The 22988-nt window shown below is 47.9% G+C and overlaps 1 protein-coding gene across 1 annotated transcript in view; it reads left to right on the forward strand.

Moving 5' to 3' along the window:
* Window positions 1-22754, forward strand: part of PCP4 (Purkinje cell protein 4) — a 52850-nt gene extending 30096 nt beyond the window's left edge. The window contains exon 3 of the mRNA XM_057306822.1: window positions 22404-22754. Coding sequence (XP_057162805.1) covers window positions 22404-22531 — 128 coding nt within the window. The 3' untranslated portion in view covers window positions 22532-22754. The remainder of the gene's footprint in view (window positions 1-22403) is intronic.
* Window positions 22755-22988: the final 234 nt, after the last annotated feature.

The raw sequence follows: 22988 nt of genomic DNA on the forward strand, positions 1-22988 counted from the left end.
TCAGTTTGCTTTGATATGACTATATGATTGCTAACAACGAGTGAGATCAGGCATTGTTCTGGGTGCTGTTCTCTCCTTGTTTCAAATAAAACCCAGACCATGGAAATTTAAGTTTCTCTCTCCTTTGGATTTGAGAAAACACACACGCACACACTGAAATTTTGTTTTTCTGCTATCAAGTGGGTGGAGAGAGAGACTGAGAAAGATCTGTGCTCATAGATAGACTTAGACACTACCATTAATCTGAGTGTGATTGTGCAAATAAGAAATGAAATCCGAATGTTTATCCCCGGAGCAGCCCCCTCTCAGCTCCAGATCACGTAGTAGAGAGCCATATTTTTTCTTTTGGCGCTTTTGGTGTGTGGTGACCTTTCAGTACCTGCAAAAGGATGTGGGCAGATTTTGCCTAGGACACGTCGAAGCTGCCAGCTCTCCCTGTCTGTGGAGGTGTGTGGAGTGCGGTCTCGTGTATGAGGGTAGATGATGAGCCGGGAGTAGGATGGGTCCAGGAATAAAGGGGACTGGGTGCTCACTGTTGCCACCGAGAGAGAGAGAGAAGGTCAGTCTGGCAGGAGATGTTGCCTGGCTGATCCTGCTTTTGTGCACAAGATGTTTGAATGGAAGGTGAGAGGAAGAAATGAAATTTCTGGAAAGGCTACAGAGGCATCACGCCATGCAACCCCTGAATCAGGGAGGAGACCTGGTTCCACTTCAAATGCAGGGTAGGAGAGACCCGAGTGCAGGGCCGACAGAGGGAAGGTCACAGCCCGCAGGGTGGATAGGCAGCGTTCCTACAGGCTGGTGTGTGCCCGCATCTGGCAGCCAGGATCTGTGACGCTCCGCACGAAGATCTAATACACCAGCTCTGCCTAAATCTGAATGGGAGTTTAGGTGGGAACTTGTCATCCGCCGCTAAACCTCTTTGTAAAGGGGAAAAAAAGAATTCGGAATGTTGGGCAGCAACACATATCAGAAATACACTGTTCACCATGTTTATAGCCCGCACCTGGCGGTGGGAAAAGCACCTCCCCAAAGTTATCAACCTCTCAGGTGTGCAACGATTACCAGGCCAGAAAGCTCTAAATCTGTCTCCGGCTAGTGTAATCAAGCCGCGAGCTGCGGGAAGCCCCGAATTTGCCTGTGCTGACATATTGCGAGCGCGGCCGTGAACACCACAGACACATGAGGCTTTCAAGGCGAAAAAAATCAAACGACTCTGGTCTCCATCTGGGGCCTCCTGGCCCTTTCTCTCTTTCTTTTCCCATACTCAGAGCAACCAAAAAAAAAAAAAAAAAAAGAAAAAAAAAAATCAAAACCAGAGTGATAAAACCCTAACAGGGCTTTCAAATCTTAAAGCGGTTTGTGCCCTTCTTCACTGTCAGCATGCAACACTCGGAAGATCTATATTCCAGAAGGAAGGGATGGGCACACAAGGTTGCTTCTGATATGGATCCAGAGGGAGAAAGAATGAAATTGGAATTGCTGATGTAGCCAGGCCTTTAAACCACCAGGTTCTGCACACAAACCTGGTCAATGGGTAATATTGTTCAACAAGTGAGTCGATCTCACCTGAAGGTTATTTTAGGGATTAGTGACGACAGGAAATTTATTACTGTTAATCTTAGTTATACCAGTGATCTTTTTTTGGGGGGTTGTTTCCAGGCTGAGCATTACAATGACTTCAGGGCGCAGGTCATACTTGGAATGGATACGGAGCTCCGAATCCAATGTCTTCAGAGTAAAACCACTGGAAGCGTCGTCAGTAGGAGAGGAGATTTGTATCTGCTCCTAGCTGTCAGTCTCTACATCTGTGTACATTTGCATAGCTTAAAATGCTCTCATGCACGACCTTCTGTCTGATTCCCAGGCAGCCTTGGCCGGGGGGTAGGGAGGCCGTGTCAGGCGAAACTCCTCATGAGGTCGGTGATTTGTCCAAGGTCACACGAATCACAAGAGGAAAGTTGTGGTTGTCTGGCCCGCAAGGCGGACACGCCAGATTGTCTCCGTGGACATCCCCTGCTGAGATGCCTCTGGACCTGGGGTCTTGCTGCAAACTGGCAACAAGGATGGGCTGTGGTCTGAGCCCATGGAACAGAATGGGCTAGACAGGCCTACATCTTGGCCAAGCCAGAAACCAGTCTTTAGCAGCACCATCACCTCATCCGCTCATTAACTGGCCCTGGGAAATGTGTGTGATGTTAGACTCGTTACAGGGACAGCCACATTAATTTTTAAAATGAACACATTGAAGCAATACGCTAATGTATGGGCTTATCCGTATTTTCCTTCTTCTTCCTCTCTCCCTGCACCCCTTCCTTCCTTCTTTGTGAAATTGAACATTGGATAACTTTAGACTAGCCGAAGATAGAATTCTGTTTCATATCATGTGGAGAAGGCCCATATGCCTTAGCGGAAACCTGAAGGTATAAATTAGGTTGAAAGAATTGCCATTTAAGATCTTTTTAAGCCCAAGAAGCAACTCGGACCAGGAAAATGGCGATCCTTCTTTTCTCTGGAATCCTGCCTTAATTGGGACACAGGAACATCTTATGTTCTGCTAATCGATTATTCGTATGGAAATAATATTTCTCAAGTGCTTGAAAACATTTTGCTCTTTTAAGCATGTGAAACATTCATAATTTTACTTATAGAATTAATTCACAGCAAGCAGCTTTTCAGAAGAGAGAACCGACTTGAATCTCAGCCTGGGCTTTCCGATAAGATGGTTTAAATTTGTAGGTTTCATATGCGTGAGTTCGTCTGTGATTAGAGGCACGTGGGAATGCTAACGTTCCTTCTTGAGAAAGGGTGTTCTTGGTAGATAGTGGGCTGAAGTGTCTTCAGAAACTGAACCCCCTCTCAGGCTGGACTGGCCCTCCCAGTCACAGGAAGAGGAAGCCTTGGGGTCCCTGTACCTGTCTCCCTGGGCCTCCTTCCAGCCACCACAGATCTTGCTTCAGACCCGAGGGCAGAAGTTGCCCTGCCTCTCCCAAGAAAGCTCTCTGCCACTGATTCTAGAACGTAGACTCGCGGAGAGCCCCTGGCGCGTGTTGTGAACTTATGTAAATTCTACTCAACAGTATTGATCGGTTTCTTCCAGCATTCTTCATCAGTAACCGGTGGGAGTTTCTGATCAATACTAATTAATTGTGACAATTTGGCTTAATTTGGGCCATTCAATCAAGAAACAGTGCTCGTTTGTTCCATGTACCATTTTTATTCTCTCCATAGTGGGCTTCTTGTTTTCAGGGAGTGACTGATTTTCATTAACGTGGGCAAGCTGAGAAGAGATTTGGCTCTGAATGCTCTTTTTTAAGCATTACTTCGAAAGATGATAATGGTTTTTTGTGTTTTTCGTTTTGTTTTTTGGCCCGGCACTAAAACCTTGTCTAACAGACTGGCTGAGTCACTAAGGCAGAGGGCAGGTCACTTTGCCCTCGCTTTTTTGGGGGAGTCACGAGAGCAAATGCTACGTATGGGTCGCCTCACACCAGTTCACCAGCCACGCGCTCTGGAAGACAAGATCTCGCAGACTCTTTCCTGGTGGTTCTCTGATTGACGCCTTCTTGCCTTTTTCACTCTTTGCGAAGGATAGGGCCACCAACATCAGGGTCTAGGGAAAGATGAAAACATGGCCCTCTTGTTAAACAATGATTAAGCGGAACGTCACTCACCGTGCTGAGCGTGGGGCCCTATGCACGTTGCCTGGCTGGGAAGCCAGCCTCTAAGGGCACCGGATACAACCTTTTTCTTTAAAACTATTCAATATGTAGCATTCATTTTACAATACGTTTTCTTTCCAGCACTTTCTAAACTGCTGTCCTGGTTTACGCCCAGCAGATAGATAATTGGAAACTTTTTAGGGTGTGAAAAATTAATTTGAATTTAAGTAATTTTGCAAATAAGGAGAACAAAACTTCCCTACTCTTTATGCTTTCCTTACTTTGTAACGGACTTGGCGAATCCTCCTGGATCAGTCTGTGCACCCGTTGTAATTGTGTATGATTTCTGCTCTTGCATCCTACTTTGTAGAGGATTACTGACGGCTCCAGAGTCTTTGGCTTATGGAGAGGGAGTTCTAAGTCTCCTTCTCTTACTCGGGGCAGGTATGGCTTCTCAGACCAGCTACACACAGCAGAGGGGGTGCACGGGGTTTCTGGGCCCAGACCTTAAGAAACTGGCAGCTTCAAACTTTTTCTCTCTGGGAACCCTTGCCGTGGGAGAAGCCAGTGGCCGCATGAGAAGTCCCATACCCCGAACCCGTCATAGGGGAGGAAGCCCGGGCCAGCAGCGTGGAGCGGCGGCTTGGTGAGATACCCGATCAGCCAGCGACGGTGCCGTCTCTCCCAGCTCCGCTGCCAGACGTGCAGTGAGGATCTCCCAGGTGATTCCAGCCCCGGGACCACCTCGCTGCAACACATGGAAGGCTCCTCGCAAGAAGTGCCCGGCTGAGCCCGTCCACCTCTAGAGGCGGTGGGCAGAGTGACCACTTCCTGCATTTACGCTGTTCAGTTTGGGGACAATAATTACCTGTTGCATACCGACACCTGTCGTCTTTACTAGCCTGTCGGCTGGGTCTCCTCTCACTCCACCCCTCCTTCAAGTCCATCCTGGACTGTTTTCTGTTCTTGCTGGTAGGAATGTAATCTGGTCAGGAAGCAGACCTTTAGGTTCTTAGAACAGGGATGCTGCAAAACTCTATCAGCCGTAGCTTTTTTTTGTCATTCATTCATTCACCTGCTCTGTGCTAGACATTGTAATCAGAACGGGTGATGGAGTATTTTAAAAGAGCAGCACTGGGAGAGTGGGGCGGGAAGTGCTTAGTGACAAATAGACAATCCATGGTCCTGGGAGGGGACGGAGGGCGCACCCCACCCCTGAGTAACTTGAGGAGAGCTAAGTACAAAGGGATTGTTTGCAAAGATGTGTGTAGGGTTTAAGGAAACCTGCATAGCATAGCATGGCACCTCAGGCTAGCAATGGCAGAGCCTGACGTGAGGCGCCAGAGTCCAAAGAGGATGCTGTCTGGAGAGGCAGCCTGATGGGGGCTGTGTTCTTCTGTTGATGGACATACCTGAGCGGCAGTGACTATGCAGACTTGTAGGGTTGCCACATTTAGAAAATGAAAGTACGGGATGCTCAGTTAAGTTTCAGTGTCAGATAAGCAAAAAAAAAATTTTTTTTTAAAGTATAAGTATGTCCCATGCAATATTTGGGACATACTTATACTAAACATTTTTTTCATTGTTTTTCTGAAGTTTGAATATATGGGCAGTCTGTATTTTATCTGCAACCCTAGCAGAGATGGAGGTGAGGGAATCAGTACCCAGATCTCTCTCTTTCTGTCTCCTGATTGCCTGTAGTACCATCCACTGGAGGAAGCCAACCAAAGCCATAGAACTATGGTAGAAGCAGAGAGCAAATCCGATGAGTAAAGGTTGAAAAATTGCGTTGTGCCTTGCCCATGCACTTTCCTCACTGGAACTTAAGTCATCCGCTACCCCTCTCAGTCTTCCCTAATGAAAAAATAGCTTCTTATACTATAAGTGATGGCAGCTTTATACAGACAAAGCAGGCAGGATTGTTGTAGACAGATTCTAGATTGGTTAGGAAGGAAGGAAGGAAGGAAGGAAGGAAGGAAGGAAGGAAGGAAGGAAGGAAGGAGAAAGGAAGAAGAAAGGAAGGAAGAAAGAAAAAGAAAGAAATGCCATTTATTAATATTATCCTTTTCTTTGTGTGGTGTCATTGGTTGGCTTAATGTTTTTAAAGGGAGGAAACCTGTCGGCTCTATTTTTGAAAGAGCAGTTAGGCTCCCGTCACCTCCCTCCAGTGATCTGGGTCTGGGTCTGGAAGCCGCAAACTGAAGGCTTCCAGAAAAGCTGCCTCCCGATGGTCCACTGCACCTGTGGATGACTCACCCACCTGTCCTGAGCCACTGGGGAAAGTGGGGGGCTGCCAGTTGGGAAAAGGGGAGTTGCCAGTGACCCCAGGTGCTGCCCAGGAGGGCTGGAATATGAGCAGCCAGCCTGGGGCTGAGGAGTCGAGCTGGGAGGGACGCAGTGCTGGGCTCTCCCCGGGCAGCATTTCAGACAGGAGAAGCTGAAATTTGCTTTCACTGCCCTGGAGGGGGATCAGGTTGTAGACTGAAGTCCTTGGTTTCAGAACCTTGAGTTAAACTTCAGACTTGTGACTGCAAGATCAGCTGGTTAAGAAATACGAGAAACAACCATCTCTCTCTTTTAATCAACTGCAAGCCAGAGCCCAAATCTCCGTCCCTCTCCTTCCCCACACAGCCAGGGGAATTGTTCTTTTGGGCATGTTGGGGAAAATGATTTCCCACAGAAATGAGGACTTGAGTCCCTTTAATAGAAACCATACTTTGAAAGTTCAAGAGGAAAGAAAGATAACCAGTATTATGGGATCATTGGATTTGAAATGTAATTATTTGTAGCTTTGCTTTTTCCAATATTAATTTGAAGGTGTATATATTATTATTATTTTTAACAGAAATCGTTGCTTATCATGATAGAGAAGGCTAATTATTTGCATATTGCTAGATTTAATTCAATGAGACATTTAAAAAAATTATATTTCCCTTGAAAGTTATCTCCCTCCCCCAGAAAACGAACTGACTAGAGGATGCTTCTAATGTGGGATTCCTCTGAGTTCTTGCCAGAGAACTGTGCCTGGAGCCTCTTTCCGTTTTCCTGTTGGGATCTGGAATTGAGTAGACCAACGATCGGCTAAAACATGTATTGATTCCATAGACAGGAGGTGGGGGTGGGAGTGGGGGTAGGAAATCGGAAGAGAGAGATACAGCCTCCTTTACGTTTATGAGAATACTCCTTCCAGTAATTTACAATTACATGAAATGGAAGCTTGCTGCCATTTTTGTGCTTGGCAAGTGGCCTCTTCAATATTTCTAAAATGCCTTCTTCTCTTTCCACCATTCCACCATTCCACCATCCCAGACCTTGAAGATAATTGAAAATTGAACTGCACTCCAGGATTCATTTAGAAAGCAGAGTGTCCTTGGATGTCAGAGAAAAGCTTTCCCGGCTAGGTGCTGATGTGAGCCAAGTAATTTCCACGTTAGACTCTTCCTATCATAATTAGCTCACAGACCTAAGTGCAACAGGATTGACCTTTGAACGTGGCAGAACTCATTACCCACAGCACAGAATCACTCATTGTGCTAATCACAGTGGAGACGATGAGTCTTCTTGCCTCTGACCTTTCTTAGATCTTAGAGTTTGAGAGTTTCAAACATAAACCTTTTGGCAGTTTGAACTGCTGTGCACTCACGAAAATTCAATTTCCCACCAGTCCATAAAGCAAGCGTTTTTATAGTGTGCTTTGCAAATGGGCTAGGTCATCAGAAATAGCCCACGAAGTTGTGCGTTGTAGATTATAATGTATTTTCTGGCTACAAAAAATTCTCTTAATGTTCCTCCCAGGTAGTGCCACTCGATAACTATTTCATAGGAGTTTCAGAAGAAAAGAGAGAAATGTTTAGCGTCGAGGGTTTGCTGGGTTCATCCATGAATTAGCTGGCACCATGTGGCCACCCCTGCAGTATTTTGACATTTAAGCCAGTCGCTCTTAGGTTTTTCTTTGCCTTTCGGCTGTTGCCCTGATTGCAGTACCACTGGCCCTGCTTGGCTGGCTGTATGGTCTGGCAAGGAAACCACGTCTTCGTCTCCCATTTGCTCACGAAGGGGTGGGCGAAGAGGAGATCCCTGTTTCTTGTCCCGGCCATTTGTGGCTTGGCCATTGGCTGGTAGTTCACCTGTGGTAAATTGTTTCACTTCTTTGGGGCCCCATTCCTCCCTGTGGGACAATGTTGTGTCTTGCCTCTTGCCCAATTTTGCCACTTGGGGATCCTGTGGCTGTTACTTTCCGGGACACTAGAGGATGTTGACTTCTTTGGATTTTCTGTTCTGCAAACATCGAGGGAATATTGCCTGTGAGTCCGAAGGAGAAATACGGTGCTATTTCTTGGTGGAGGCAGTGGAGGGGAAAGAAAGTACAATGGGCAGACTCTGACTAGGATTGTCAGCGGCTGTGATAACAAATGTAACTATTTCAACCAAATGGAAACATTTGTTCTTTCATTTGGACAGACTGCATTTCCACATTGCTGCTTGCAGAATATGGGCAGAGGGCTTATTTCCTTGGACTTTCCATGGTGTGCATCCGGCTGTGCGTAAGGCTGCCTGACCGGTGGCTGGCCTCCTGGTGTGGACAGGTGTAGACAACAGTGGCCCACTCATCACAGGAACACAAAAGAAGTGGGTGGCCTCCTGCGGCTGGAATGAACACATCTGCGCACATAAAGAGGTTGCTGTCGGCCCTCCTGCTACCCCTGAAATTAAATTGTTCCTGCAGTTTTGCAGCCAGAAAATATTCCAATTTTCTTTTGAAACTTTGTAACCATTTCACTTGGGGGTTTGGGCAATGCCCCTGGTGCCATGCGCTACTGGGATTGTGCGTGGGGCTGCCAACAAGCGCCCTTCCAGATGCTGGCCGTTGAATTACAGCGACTCGCTGTCTCGCTTTGCATTTTCTATAAACCCAGCCCATCGACACTCTACATTATGGCAATGCGTGGAGAATTTGAACTATCATTTTGAAATTATGAGCCAGATTAGTTGGTGGACGGTTAGAATCATGTCTTAAAAGACACGGTAGCTCCCTGCAGATAAAATGAGCAGTCTTATTCTGTTCACACATCTCGAAGTTGAACAAGACCGTAACATCTTGCCAATTACGTATCTGGGATGGAAGTAGACTGTTAGGTCAGCCTAGCCAGCTACAGCTGGCAAAATATAGCCCTCGCGTGTATTTTCTCAGTTCAGCTTAAAATGACTTTAGTGAAAGGTCGGATGACTTAGCTCCGGGGAGCACTTCCATTCTCTAACAGACCGATGTTAGACATTTTCCCCGGACGTCCTGCCTAAATTGGTTTTCCATATCAGTTTCTTGATATCAGCCTCTATTAACGTTCCCTTGAGCTGCAGCAACCCAAAATGGATATTTTATCACTGCTTACATTTTTTATCTCGATGGAAATGCTTCTATTACCTCTGTTGATCATCAGAACGCTTTAAGGGATGCTGTTTCAATTCCGATCCCTTGAAAAATGATTTTTTTTTAAAGCTTTTTAGAAACGGAATAAGTTTGGATCATGTTGCCTGACACTGGAAATTTTCTCTGTTTTTGGAATTCTTGAAATAAAAATACTCTGCTTTATTTTTGGTCTGTAAGAACTTATGCGTGGGGGGGGGGGGCTTTGACGGCTCTCCTGTCATAGTGCCGCATAAAAATCCTTGCTTAAACAGTGGCGATGGCTCGTCAGACCAAGCACGGTTCACATCTGAATTTTTCCCAGGCGTTGGCCCTAAGGCAGTAGGAGAGACGTCTGGGGACTCAGAACTTCACCACTGCCTGGGAAAGTACTTCTTACTCCATTTCTTCTTGAGATTAGTTGTTGGAACATTATTATTAAATAATGCTTTAAACTAAAACCAAAACTCTACTGTTGGTTAGTCCTTCTGGGTCTGGGTACCAGATACGGTTCACCAGCCGAGTCCAGAGGCCGTGTAAGCTTGTTCCGTCCTGGGCATCTGATTTTATTCTCTTTTTACAAATATGTGAACCCATCTTCCTGGTAAGTAGAAGAATAAATACAAAGCTTAAAATGACTCCCCTCTAGGAAGCTCTTTCCAGCAAATCAGCAAGTACTTGCCATGAGCTCTTAAGATAGCGTCATTTTAAAAAAGCAAATGGAAGCGATGCGTCAAGCATAGGCAAAGGAATGTGGAAGCAGAGGCTGGTGGGGTCAGGACACCAGCCTGCGTGGAATTTAAACCCACAACCAACAGTTCCTGGCACCCAACACCCATCTTTGTTAACACATTTACAACAGAGGCTGACACTGCTGCAAAGGCCATCCCTGTCCTTAGGATATTCCGACACGGAATGCGTGGTCACGTTCAGGACTTTTGAAGGGTATTTAAAACATGGGAACATGAGCAGTCTTGTCTCCTTCTGCTTCCCTCTGTCTCCTTGCTGTGCCTGAGAGGTGCAGAGAGTGAATGCAGGCACGTGACGCCTGACTGGATGGGGAATCAAGGTTGGTGGCAGCCTCAAGTTCGAGATTTTAAGCAGCAGCAGTGTTCATCAGCCCGACTGCAGCCGGACCTGGCATACATCTGCCTCTGCTTCGCTTCACAGACCCCCCTCCCAGGTGTTACCCAGAGCGTTGCCCCGAAAGTCAAAATCTGTTTACACAACGGGCGCATCGGCCCCATAGTCCTGCGCATCTAACAAAAGCTTGTAATCCCTGAAAATCCGCACAGGAAAATGCCTGTCCTCCGGGATTAGAGGCGCAGGGCTGAGAGCCAGGGTGGGAATGTGTCCGGTAAGATAGCGCAGCCCCTCCGCTCGGCTGCTGTGGGGGTCCAGGAAGAACACAGAAGCATCTGCTGGGGCTGAAGCCGGCCACCGGCACGTGGCTGGACGGAGGCATCCCTCACCAGGCAGCGCCGCAGAGCACGGGGAAGGAGAGGTCCACAGTCCAACGTCTGAGCACAGCGCTGGTCCCTTTCTGATGCGTGTGTAATGCTTTTTCTATCCACGCTGCTGCTTCAACACAGCCCGGGGCTCCTCTGGTCTGTGGACTTCTGAGCCTTTCTCTCCCTTTCTCACCGAGTCTGCAAGGCAGTCCACCTGCCTCAGCCCCTCCTTTCCCTCTAAAGGCAAGTTCTCTGGAATGATGGGCGAGGGGAGCGCCCATCATTTCTGTATGAATGAGGTGAGCTAGTGCTCCTCGGAGGCTTCTTGAAGATGGCCTCTCATTAGGACTGCATTTGCTTTCATTTGAAAACTGGAGAACTTTATAAAATTCTCCATGGTGCCGAAATCTTCAGAGTTCAATCCTTTGAAACTTTGAAGGTTAGCAGCTAGGGGCAAATGAGTCTGGGAAGATTTCACCCTTCAGAAACAGTAAAACCAGGTCATATAAGGGAAAGGGAAAACTGCTAATATTTCAAAGCTCTGAAGGAAGAAAAAATGTGCCCCGAGCAGAATGGAGGAGGCTCCAGCCTGATTAAGGAAAACTGGCATTCCTTTCCTGTGTTTTCAAGCATTTCAAGCTACATGCTACGAAAGCTGGAAGGGGAAGGCTATGGGGGCAGAAGCCACAGCAGGAAAGCCCGAGAGAAATGCTTGGCAAAGGTTACTGAATATACATGAAATATTTCTGTAAAAAAACCTAAGGTTTTAAAAGTACTAAAGAGATGGCCAGCCATATCAGAAATTGCACAGACGTATGCAGCCCAAGAAAAAAGCCATACAGTTAAAAGGGAGGAAAATAGAGCCATACTGTACAGTGATATATATTTGAATTTCTATTATTAGTCTGAAATGAATTTGAATGAATTATATGCTTATTATAATGTATGTGTATGTCGACGAGGTTCATCTACAAGAAGCTGAAACTCTAAAAAAAACAACAGCTTAAACAATAAAGTTGTTTCTTTCTCATAGAAAAGGTAGGTGGTCGAGAGCAGTCAGGATAGTTTCAAGGAGCATCAATCAAGGAGCATCAAGCACCTGTATTCCTTTTTGCCCTCCGCAGCATAAGACTCTTAACTTAATGGCCCAAAATGGCTGTTTGAGCACTTGCCATTGCCTCTGAATTCCGGCTAGCAGAAAACAGATGGAATAAGAAAAAAGGACAGAGTGTCAGCTTTCTTTTAAGGAGATTTCTTGTTTCCTACCCACATCCTACGGGCCAGAACCTAGTTGTGTGGCCATGCCCGACAGCAAGGAGGCCAGAGACCTAGCTCTGGGTTTGTAACTAAGAAACGGGGGATAAATAGAGGCAAGCAGCAGATTCGGCCACGATCCATTTCTGCTCTTGGAGTTTCTCAAGCACTTATGTATCTGGCTGGCTTGCATGGAGGTCTGGTCTAAGGTGATGGATGATTCCTTTGTTCTCTGTCCTCCCGATCAACCTGAAGTCGTTTCTCTTTGTAAGCACGTGAAGGAAGGCAAACTGTGGCTTTTCTGAGGGGTGTGCTGTTAGGGAAGTTAGCTGCTGATTTCTGGGAAGGACTTTTCATTCTTTGCATGTGTTTAGAAGAGGGGAAGAAACATTTGGTGTGTTAGCCTCACCTTTACCTACTGTGATTCAAACTATTCTCCGGTTAGGACTAAAGAATTTTCTATGCAAAAAAATGAAAGCCTGGTCTCTGATCTCTAAACACACAGAGGATGACCCCCTTTCCCTATATAACTCCCCTGTCCTTCCCCTGCCCTCATATAAATGAGGCATGCCTACAGCAGATGGTGGCACAAAGAAGAGAATCCACTCTTGCTAGATTGAGTAGAAGGGGGTCATTTCACGGTATCAGCCCCTTAGAATCTCTGAGAGGCAGAGAACCCAGCCTGGACCGCGCACAGCCAGGGACACTGCATCCAGAAACACCGACCACGTGCAGGCTTTTCCAGAAGAATCCCCGCCGCCGTTGCTGCCGGGCTCGTGGCACCAGGCACGGACAGGTCGATGTCCCTACAGCCGCCCCAGAGAGATCCAGTGTCTCTGCCTCCCTGCTTGCCAGAGCTGGGGTCCTTCTGTGTTTGCCGGCCACCCCCAGTGCTCGCTTCTGCCTTCTCAGATCCCGCCACATCGCACCTGCCTGGCTGGCCCCAAGCCTGGGTGGCAGAATCCTCCTTCCAGGACCCCTGGGAATGGATTTCCCCCGGCTGTCAGCGTCTGCGGCGGAGCGAGCCGGCGGAAGGAGAGGGTGTTGGGTGAGCCAGTCTGCATGCCACCGTCCTGGGGAGCAGTGCATTCGTAATTGCTCTTTATACACGACCCAGCAGGCTGGCGCACACTCCCTCCTTGTCCCTCCGAACATCTCCAGAGGCAAATGAGTCTCGATTCATGATCATCCCCGTTTCAAACACAGGGGAGCGTTTGAGCCCCAGAAAGGCACATCCGACCACACTCAAGCAGTCGGAACTCGAGCTTTCCCTAGTGAAGCTTTTTCTTTATTTCTTTATTTTTTCTCGAAAATGTAAGCATGTTGGCTAGTGCTATGGGCGGAACTGTGTCCGCCGCTCCCAACATTCATAGGTTGGAAGCCTAACCCCTGGTACTTCAGAATGGGACTGTATTTGGAGACAGGGTCTTCGAAGAAGTGATGAAGGTCGAACGAGGTCATTAACATGGGTCCTAACCCAGGACAACTGGTGCTCTTATAAGAAGAGATCAGGACCCACATGTGCACAGAGGGTCGACCGTGGGAGGACACAGTGAGAAGACGGCGTCTGCACACCCAGGAGAGGGACCTCAGAGGAACAAACTCTGCCGGCACCTTGATCTCAGACTTCCAGCCTCCGGACTGTGAGCCAATACGTTTCTGTCATTTGAGCCCCCGTGGTGGTATTTTGTTCCGCAGCCCTCGCAGACTAATACAACTAGGAACCATTTTGCCTTTCCAAAAGAAAAATGAGTTTTTTCAATGATATTTCTATCTTCTGGTGTGTTATCTTCCTGGGCTTCACGAATTTTGGAGAAAACTTGATCTCAGCAACACCTATGTGCACCCATTCCATTGCCTAAACGGCCCAGCCTGGTAATCTTTCTATATAAGCAAGGTGCACATAGGTAGGGGCCTGAGCTGCGGCACAATGGCCACAGAGGACTCGGAGCTGGAAGTAAGCCGCGGCCTTCAGCTGACCGAATTAGGCTTTGCATTAACAACAGCCGTTTTGAACAATGGAGACTGTGGGTTTCAGGATGCCTCTTTCAGGACAACAGAGAATTTCTCTCTCTTGGAAAAAGCTGTAAGAATCAAAAAGGTGCTAACTTGGTGTGGGGAAAGTTAGAGGCGGGGAATGCGTGTTCATCCGGTGTGAGAACACAGTAGATGCGGACAGCCCCCGCGCCTGCTGCCGCTAATGCCTGACCTTGCTCATTAATCTCCACCGCTGAGCCAAGACCTGGAAAATTGCAGTTCTCCGCACCAGCAGCCCCCATTCAATAAACCCCGAGCCAGTGGGCAGGAACGAGAAACCGCTCGGAGCTCAGAGCTCCGGCGCCGGCTTGCTGAAATTCCACGCACCTTCTCTAATTCATCACCGACTGGCTTTTTCCCAGCTTTTTAAAGAAGGTGCATTGTTTTTTTTATTGGCATTTCATAGGATGGATGCTTGATGCCGGCATTTTTTGGAACTAGGTATACAAATATACCTTTATTATTTTTTGCAGGGGAGGACGTGACCTCTTCCCTAACACTGGGTGCCTTGTTCTCTGGGTATATTTTGATTCAATTTGAGGTTTAGGGATAAAAAATTCCAATCTTTGCTTGCTTTTCTGGCTGGTCTCTTTGCTTTCATTTCCCTGCCTCGAGGGCCTGGATTTGGGTCCTTATGCAGGAAGCCACACTGGCTCTCCCTGACCAATAGGTGGCCCGGGTGTGGGAGAGGGCGGAGAGCCAGCTAAGAGGCCCCAGGAGCCCAAGTTGCCCTGTATCAATTAGCTTAAGTATATCGAGGGCAACACAATGGACAGATGTGAATTCTTTCCAACTTAGTATTAAACTCTGGAAGAAGGTAGGGCATTCTAAGAACCTTCGTATTCTAATAGCCCATTTGCAAGGCATACTTAAGTTAAATGACTGTTATTTCTTTATGGTGTGCTGGAATTTAGGTCCTTTTATAGTAGGCTCCGTGCTGTGCTTCCGAATCAGGGCCGACTCCTACTCAGGACGATTCTATCCCAATTTACTGCTTATGCGCGAATTTCTGATCTATGGGATTAGGCCTTGGGAGGTCATTTGTTTCTATAAAATAAGTCTTAAAATATGGAGAGTTATCAGTATGCAAATGACTGTGCGTGCACGCGTGTGTGTGCATGCGCGTGCGTGCATGCGTGTGTGTGCGTGTGTGCATGCGTGTGTGTGCGTGTGTGCATGCGTGTACGTGCGTGTGTGCATGCGTGTACGTGCGTGTGTGCAAGCCCCTACGTTCCTGACTCACCGCCAGGACCTCTAGGCAATGACTACAGCATCATCCACTCCGAAACAAATATATTTAAGAGTTCCTTCAATCAAGCATGGGGGTTAATATGAGGTATTTTGGAATGAGGCTGAGTTTCAAACTTTTTATCAGATCTTGGGCTGTCGCAGGATCCAGGAATAGCTCTGTTATGCTCTGGATGACTACATGTCTGTTAATTTCTAAAGAATTTATGCTAATTATTTGAAGTCTGCTACTTAGATTGTGGATGCATGGATGGAGAATAATTTTTCAAAACGTGCTGTTTCTTGGCAGCGGAGGGCCCCTGCTGCCCCTCCCTCCTGGGCAGATGGGTCCTAGCCTCGCTTTGGGGACCAGCCTCCTTCCCTGACCCTGTCTCTTTCCCAGAGCCCTTACCTGACCTCAGAACACAGACACAGACACACACACACACACACACATAGACACACACACACAGACACACACACAGACACACACAGACACAGATACACACAGAGACACACACACACAGAGACACACACATAGACACACACACAGACACACATAGACACACACATAGACACACACAGACACAGATACACAGAGACACACACACAGACACACACACAGACACACACATAGACACACACAGACACACACATAGACACACACATAGACACACACAGACACAGATACACACAGAGACACACACAGACACACACATAGACACACACAGACACACACATAGACACACACATAGACACACACAGACACAGATACACACAGAGACACACACACACAGACACACACACAGACACACACATAGACACACACAGACACACACATAGACACACACAGACACAGATTCACACAGAGACACACACACAGAGAGACACACACATAGACACACACAGACACACACAGACACAGACACATAGACACACACACACAGACACACACACATAGACACACACAGACACAGATACACACAGAGACACACACACAGAGACACACACATAGACACATACAGACACACACAGAGACACACACACACACGGACACACACACATACACAGACATACACAGACACACTTTATTTTTGGAATTTATGAAATTCCATTACTTATTTGTGCATTTACCTTTTTATTTTCTGTTTCCCCCCTGCCCCTAGAGAGCAGGGCTTTGGGCTTGTTCTTTGCTCTCTCTCAGCCCCTACAACAGTGATGGACCCATACTAGGCCTTCTCAACCATTTGCTGAATGATAGGATTTGGTCTAAATTCTCCTGGACCGCCCAGTAAACGAACAGATTTTGCAAACTGGTTGACTCTCTCAGGTGTTTCACTTGGACCGTTTAAGATTTTCTTTCCCCCTAAGCAACATTAACTGGTCCATACGAAAAGCTGTCATCTTGGCCTCTAAGGATCTGAAAGTAACGCAACCCTGCTGATTAAAAAGAAGATTTGGAGCAAGGCTGGGCTTCCGAATCAGCCCTTGGCCAGCGCTCGCCGGGCGATCTTGGGCGAGGCATATTATGGTCTCTGTGCCTTTGTGAAATGGGGACAGCGGGCACTTCCTGCAGCTCTCGAGAATGTGGCAGCCAGACAAGGGAAGGAATACAAAGCTACTTTGAAACCTATAGAGCCCAAAGTTAGGTGAGGTGTTGTTATCGGTTGAATTGTGTCCCCCCAAATTCATATGCTGAAACCCCGATACCCGGTCCCTCGGAATGAGGCTCTATTTGGAGATAAGGACTTTAATGAGGTGATTAAGTTAAATCGAGGTTTTTTATGGTGTCTGACTGGTGTCCTTATAGGAAGGGGAAGAGACGCCGGACCACGTGAGGACCCAGTAGGGAGGTATCTGTTGGTAAGCCAGGGAGAGAGGTCTCTGGAAAAACCGGATCTGCTCTCATGCTGGTCTTGGACTTGCCGCTTCCAGAACTGGGAGACAGCAAATGTCTGTCAGCCAAGCTGTCCGGCCCGGGGTACCTTGTAATGGCAGAGCCCTGCAGATGGACACAGGTGCCCAGTAAGAACCAGCTGACGGGCTGTAGCCCTGGTTTGATGACCACTATTCTAGCGCCGGCTCTGTGTTGATCCGAATAGATGCACGTCATGTCAAACCATTTCCCCCACGAGCGGTTTTCATGGAGGTGTCGAAGACTTTCAGTGTCTCCTGGGATTGTTTTGAGCTGCTGGTAGCTCCTTCCTTTTCTATTTATGATCCTGTATTCTACATTTGCCATCAAATGATCTGTGAAAGAAAATCCACTTAACTCTATGAAGGAGGACCTATTTCATGCTCAGCGAAGAGGGGCTCTTAGGACAATGACATCTTCAAGCATGGCTGCCTGAACATCTCTCCTATGGCATCATAAAATCCAAAACAGCAGAACCACTTCCTGTCTCAGTTTCTGCAAAAGAAAGGCAGTATTTCAGGAAAATAGCATAAGAAATATCTATGGAACAGCCCTGGGTTCCTTCCTGGGGGCAGGTCAGGGCAGCACTGAATCGCGAGACTTCCGAGCCCGGGGGAGCATTGGCGCTCATGGTACTGGCCAGAGACTCAGCTCCGTGTTGTGTCTCGGTTGTCTGATGAAGTTTCTGCCCAGGGAGAAAAGTCTCATTGCTTGGGACTGTCTTGCAGCCGTGCTCCTGGTTCTGCGAGAGAAGTGGGGAGAGAAGGTTGGTGGACACGCAGAGAGGAGGGGAGGCAAATAGAAGGGCAGGCGGATAATGTAGCGGATAGTGATGGCCTTTGAGACCAGGCCTGCTAGGTAATGGAGCTGGCAGAACCGGATGAGATCTCAGGGGCTCGTGGGGGCTTCCCGCCTCCCTGGGCTCATAAGACATTGCAGTTATGGGGGTGCCCCTCACAGCTCCAGAGCTACGCAGTCAGGAATTCGGGTTCCCTCCCATTCTCCAGGGGAGTTGGCAATCACTAGCTTTTTATAACCAGCTGATTGGTATGAATAACGTCTTGGCCGCTCTCCTGGTCAGCTTCAGAATTTCTTCAGAGGACACACGGATAACAATCCCATACTCCAGAGAGATACGAATAATAGCAGCCGTGCAGTAACGGGCAGGTTACAAAGTGCTCGAGTGAACTACTGCTCTCAGGCTGGTGGAAAGCCATCACCAGGAACTGGGTCCCTGTGCCTTTTGCCTACTGGGGTTCTGAATTCAAATGTCAGGTAGAGAGCCCACCCCACCCAGCTGGAAGCCTGCACGCATTTTTTTTTTTTGTGAGGCGGCAATAGAAGCATCTGGGGAATGGCTACAGGGTGGTCTAGAGACGAGAACAGCACACATATTCCCTCTGCTCATTTAGGTCTGCTGTCCCTCATGCGAGGGCCCAGGCCCCTCCAGTGCCTCCTAGCGACGGTGACTGGGGACTGCCGAGTTGATATTCACATGACCTGTGAGTCCTGGGCTGCACCTGTCTTTCTGTGTAGCCTCTGGGCCTTGTGCTGCTGAGCAAGGACGTGAAGTCACAAGCCCAGCAAACGCCACCTGCCATCCAAGAGACTGGGGAGGGCCTGACCCCTCGGTGCCGCTGCCTCATTGCATGTGATGGCTTTGTGGCCGGCCCTGCCCCTCTGCATCGGGCCCCAAGCATCTGAGAGTCTGAGCAGGTGCAGGGCCCGGGGGCTAGGGAGCCATGTGATTGCTCACACCCCCCGCCCCTGCTTTGCCGCTCTGGCACATCCTGCTCACTACCACTGGGCAGTCATTCAATTTACAACATGGCCCACTCTGCACGTCACGCCGGTGGCTACGTGGAACGGACTTTTAAAAATGATTCTACCTCTCCATTTTAGAGATGAGCAAACTGAGACCCAGAGAAGCTATGAACCTTCCTGAAAGTCACAGAGCAGAGGGACACACCCCCAAGTCACTGTACCTGCTTCTGCCAGCTGCCTCCCTGGGACCAGGAGGACCTGAGGGTTGGGACGGAGTCGGTCTTATCCCGGGGAAGCCTGGAGGACACTGCCTGCCTGATGCAAGGCTGCCTTTCCTTTATTCCCTGCCAGGTGCTGAGGCAGGCACTGTTCCAGGCACGGAGGGGCTTAATAGCCCACCCAGAGCTCACCCTCAGTGTGAGCTGCGTATCTGAAGGCCCCCCCGCCGGATGCCTGAGTCTTTTCTCTCCACCCAGGCCTGACCATTCCCGGTGGCACCCCTCCCCCCATAAACGATGCTTCCTCATGTCACTCCAATGTGGCCACGTTTTGTGTCATGTTCACCAAGTCGTCTGTGGACGGTGCCCCTCCGGGGCCCCACAGAGGCTCTGCCGTGTCACCTGCCAGCCTCCTCCTGCTGAGTCTGGGGTGCTCTGAGCCCTGCTTTCCTAGTCTCAGGACACACTGAGCCATTTGCAGATCCTGGCGTCATTTGCAGTGACCAAATCTAGTGGTTGTCCCTTCTCCACTACATTCCGGGGCCCCCTCCTCAGCTTTGCAAATCTCGGTGGAAGGAGTCACAGTGTCAGACCTTCCCCAGGGATGGCCTGACTTTGCCAAGTAAACAGAAGGTAACAGTTCCTGAAATATTAGTGCTTCCTTTTTAAGCATTGTAATATTTTTCCAACGAGGGAGGAACGTATAAATCACCTTTAGCTGAAGATATTAGTTTCAGAGATGATTGTGAAATTTATTTTTATGACCCGTCCTCATAATCTCACATATTTCCTAAATGTACATAATCTTCTACCCCTTCTTTTATCATTTGTCAAAAAATAATATTGCTGTTTTCTTCAGTATTGTTAAGGGGAAAGATGAATCGGGTTGTTTAAAACCTTCAGGTTGCAGCAATGTTTTAAATCTAAAAGAGAGGTTTTCCGTGTCCCTTTGAATGTCAGCTGGTCACCCCCTTCGCAATCAAATACAGGGGTTCCTCAGGGAGGAAGAGGATTTGGGGCTCTGAACCATCTTATGACAAGTCCTGGTGCTGAAGGTGTTACTTACCTGCCCACGTGGCCCGTGTGGAGGGTCCATCGCTGAGAGCACAGGAGCTGCAGCTGGTCCCAGCTCAGGCTTGCCAGACACTGCCCCAGCCCAGGTCATGCAATAATGCTAAAGAAACATGTCTAAGGTACTGATGTGAGCCTCCCGGAACTCCTGCCCCGCCCGATGGCCCTGTCCACTATAGGTCCCTGCCATGCTGTTTAAATTGTGAATGCTTACTTGATGCGGTGCCGGACAAACCCACCGCGTCCTCTGTATCATCTGGGCTCTCATGGGTTAGAAAAAGATGGCCCCCCAAATATTCCCTGGACATTGGGGCGTTCGAAATTCACTTCTCTCGTGGGCATCGGCAGCCAATCTGGCATAGGGGAAAACAGGTCTACTGATTTAGGTCACAGACGCAGCAGTGTGCAAGGCTTGCAGAGCCACTGTCCTCTCCTCCCAGATGGAGGTGTGATTGGAGGGATCTAGGTGACCAGCTGTCTCTGGGCAAATTGATAGGAGTTTGCTTAAGGGTCTGCAAAGGGAATGTCGCACAACCAGATATACTCATATATATTTATATGGGGCAACTCATATATATTTACATTTATATCCTTATCTATGTATCATCTATCATCATTTATCTGTATCTATCTGCCTATCTGTCATCTATCTATTATCTATCACCATCATCATCATCTATCATCTGTCATTTATCTATCATCATATCTATCCTATCTATCATGTATCTATCATCTATCATCATCATTATTATCTTCATCATCATCATCTATCATCTATTTATTATCTATCTATCATCTGTCAATCATCCATCTATTATCTATGATCTATCTATCTATTATCCGTTTACCTATCATCTGTCTAGGAGAGAAAGAACAGAGCAGGCAGAAGAGAACAAGACTATCTCACTTGAAAGTGATCCCATGTCCTCAACCCTCTTTGTGAGGGGCATTGCCCAAACATTATTATCCAAAGTCGCCGAGAGAGGAAATGAGTGAATGATGAACTCTGGCTGCCTGGTGACAAAGTCAGGAGTAGAGCCCTGTCCCTGCTTCAGATGCCCCTAACAGTCCCATTCCAAACTGGATGTGCCCGGCACACTGCTGGGCTTCCAGGTACAAGTCCAGGTGGCACTGACGTCTTGACCCAAGTGCTACAGGGTGGGTTCTGTCCCCAGCTCTACCTTGAGCTTACTCTAGGGCCTTACTGGGTGCTTCATCTGTAGACAAAATGTTGAGTCTCAACTCTGGCCACCTCTTGGAATCATCCGAGAGCCTTTTATAAAAGCAGGGCTGTCTGGTGTTCCCCCAGGACCATTGATGCATGTGACTTGGTCTTGCAACCAGGAGCCCTTCCTACAGCAGCCCTGAGTCTGGAGTGGGGCCGCGGCCTGCATGGTTTTGTTTTTTGTTTTTTTTTGTTAAAGATTTGATTTATTTATTTGAGAGAGAGAGAGAGAAAGAAAGAGACACAGAGAGCACAAATGGGGAGGGGCAGAGGGAGAAGCAGACTCGCCTCGGAGCAGGGAGCCCAACACGGGGCTCGGTCCCAGGACCCTGAGATCATGACCAGAGCCGAAGGCAGCCCAGGCCTGTATGTTCTTAAAAGAGATGCTTTGGCAGTTCTGAAGATTAGCTTTTGCCAGACTGAAGGAGTTGTAAAGGTTCTTCCCTTTTATGACTAGAGGGTTTTATTTATTTATTCGTTTTTACATTTGGCTTAAAGTCAGCTGACGCCCAGCGAAAAGAGACACTCAGCACGTGTTTTCACTTCTCTTTGGCTTATATTTTATTTTCTATAATTGTTACAGTGTGAATTAGTTAAATCCTTCCAGTTTAGCGAGCATATTGTTAAGTCTCCCTCATTGGAACAGAATGTGAGACCTGTGGAAGTTCAGCGAAATTGTGAAGGTCAAATGGGGTCATCTGCTGGTGACAAACAGAAGCTTTCGTTCAATCAGCAATCTCGTTGGCGATGGAAGTATACACAGAAACTCAGTGACTTTGACCCAGAGCTCTTGTGAATATCAGTCCCCCATTGGGTCAATATCTGTAGGACTATTTAAATTCTATCTCTATGAGGTTATCGGGAAAAAGTCAAAGCACAGCTAATATTTTTAGCACCATGTGGTACATGGCCATGAGACATAGAAAATCAGGTATAGAAAGCATCTGAGGGGTTGGGACTGTGTTCTTGAGTTTCATGGTCTTTTGCAGATTTGGGGCAGGCAGAGAATAGCCCAGGTAGATCCTGGCTCTGACGGGGGTCGGGACAAGCTCTACTCTGCGAACCAGGTCCCGTCCTGGGGGTGGTGAGTGCGTGCCGCGTGGTGACTGGCCGCTGTCTGTCTTCCTGCTCTCGGCTGGGTGATGGCTTCACCTTTGTGTTTTCTCTTGTTACAGATGGGCAGAAGAAAGTTCAAGAAGAATTCGACATTGACATGGATGCGCCAGAGACAGAACGCGCAGCCGTGGCCATTCAGTCTCAGTTCAGAAAATTCCAGAAGAAAAAGGCTGGGTCCCAGTCCTAGTGGGAGAGCCCCTTCCTAGTCTGCCAGAAGACACCGAATTCAACCATCATCTGTCAAGAAATTAAAAGAACAACACCCTAGAGAGCATTCATCTGCACACGATACACACATGCACACCTGTCCTGCAATGCATGTACAGAGACCCGTGATATTTATTCCCTGATAGGAAGGTGTAGACAGTGCAACTGTGAGTGGCTTAATCTCTGTTTATCTCTAGTATCATTCCTCCTGCAACTATTTTCCTTGATGTTGTAATAAAATGGAGTTATGATGCGTGATTCAAGTGTCTGCTTTGTCTCTCCCTTTTGATTAATCCTGGAAGTGACCAGTGTCAGAGATAACCATGGGGCAGTTGTCTGTTTTCTCCTTCCTTAAGAGTTAGAGCTGAAACACGGTGTTTCTGTGAAAAGCCTTCCTGCTGGGAACAAGAGATCTACTCTTTGCCATGCCTCTCTCA

The sequence above is a fragment of the Ursus arctos genome, unplaced genomic scaffold (assembly GCF_023065955.2).
Source record: "Ursus arctos isolate Adak ecotype North America unplaced genomic scaffold, UrsArc2.0 scaffold_4, whole genome shotgun sequence".
In the NCBI taxonomy this organism is placed as follows: domain Eukaryota; kingdom Metazoa; phylum Chordata; class Mammalia; order Carnivora; family Ursidae; genus Ursus; species Ursus arctos.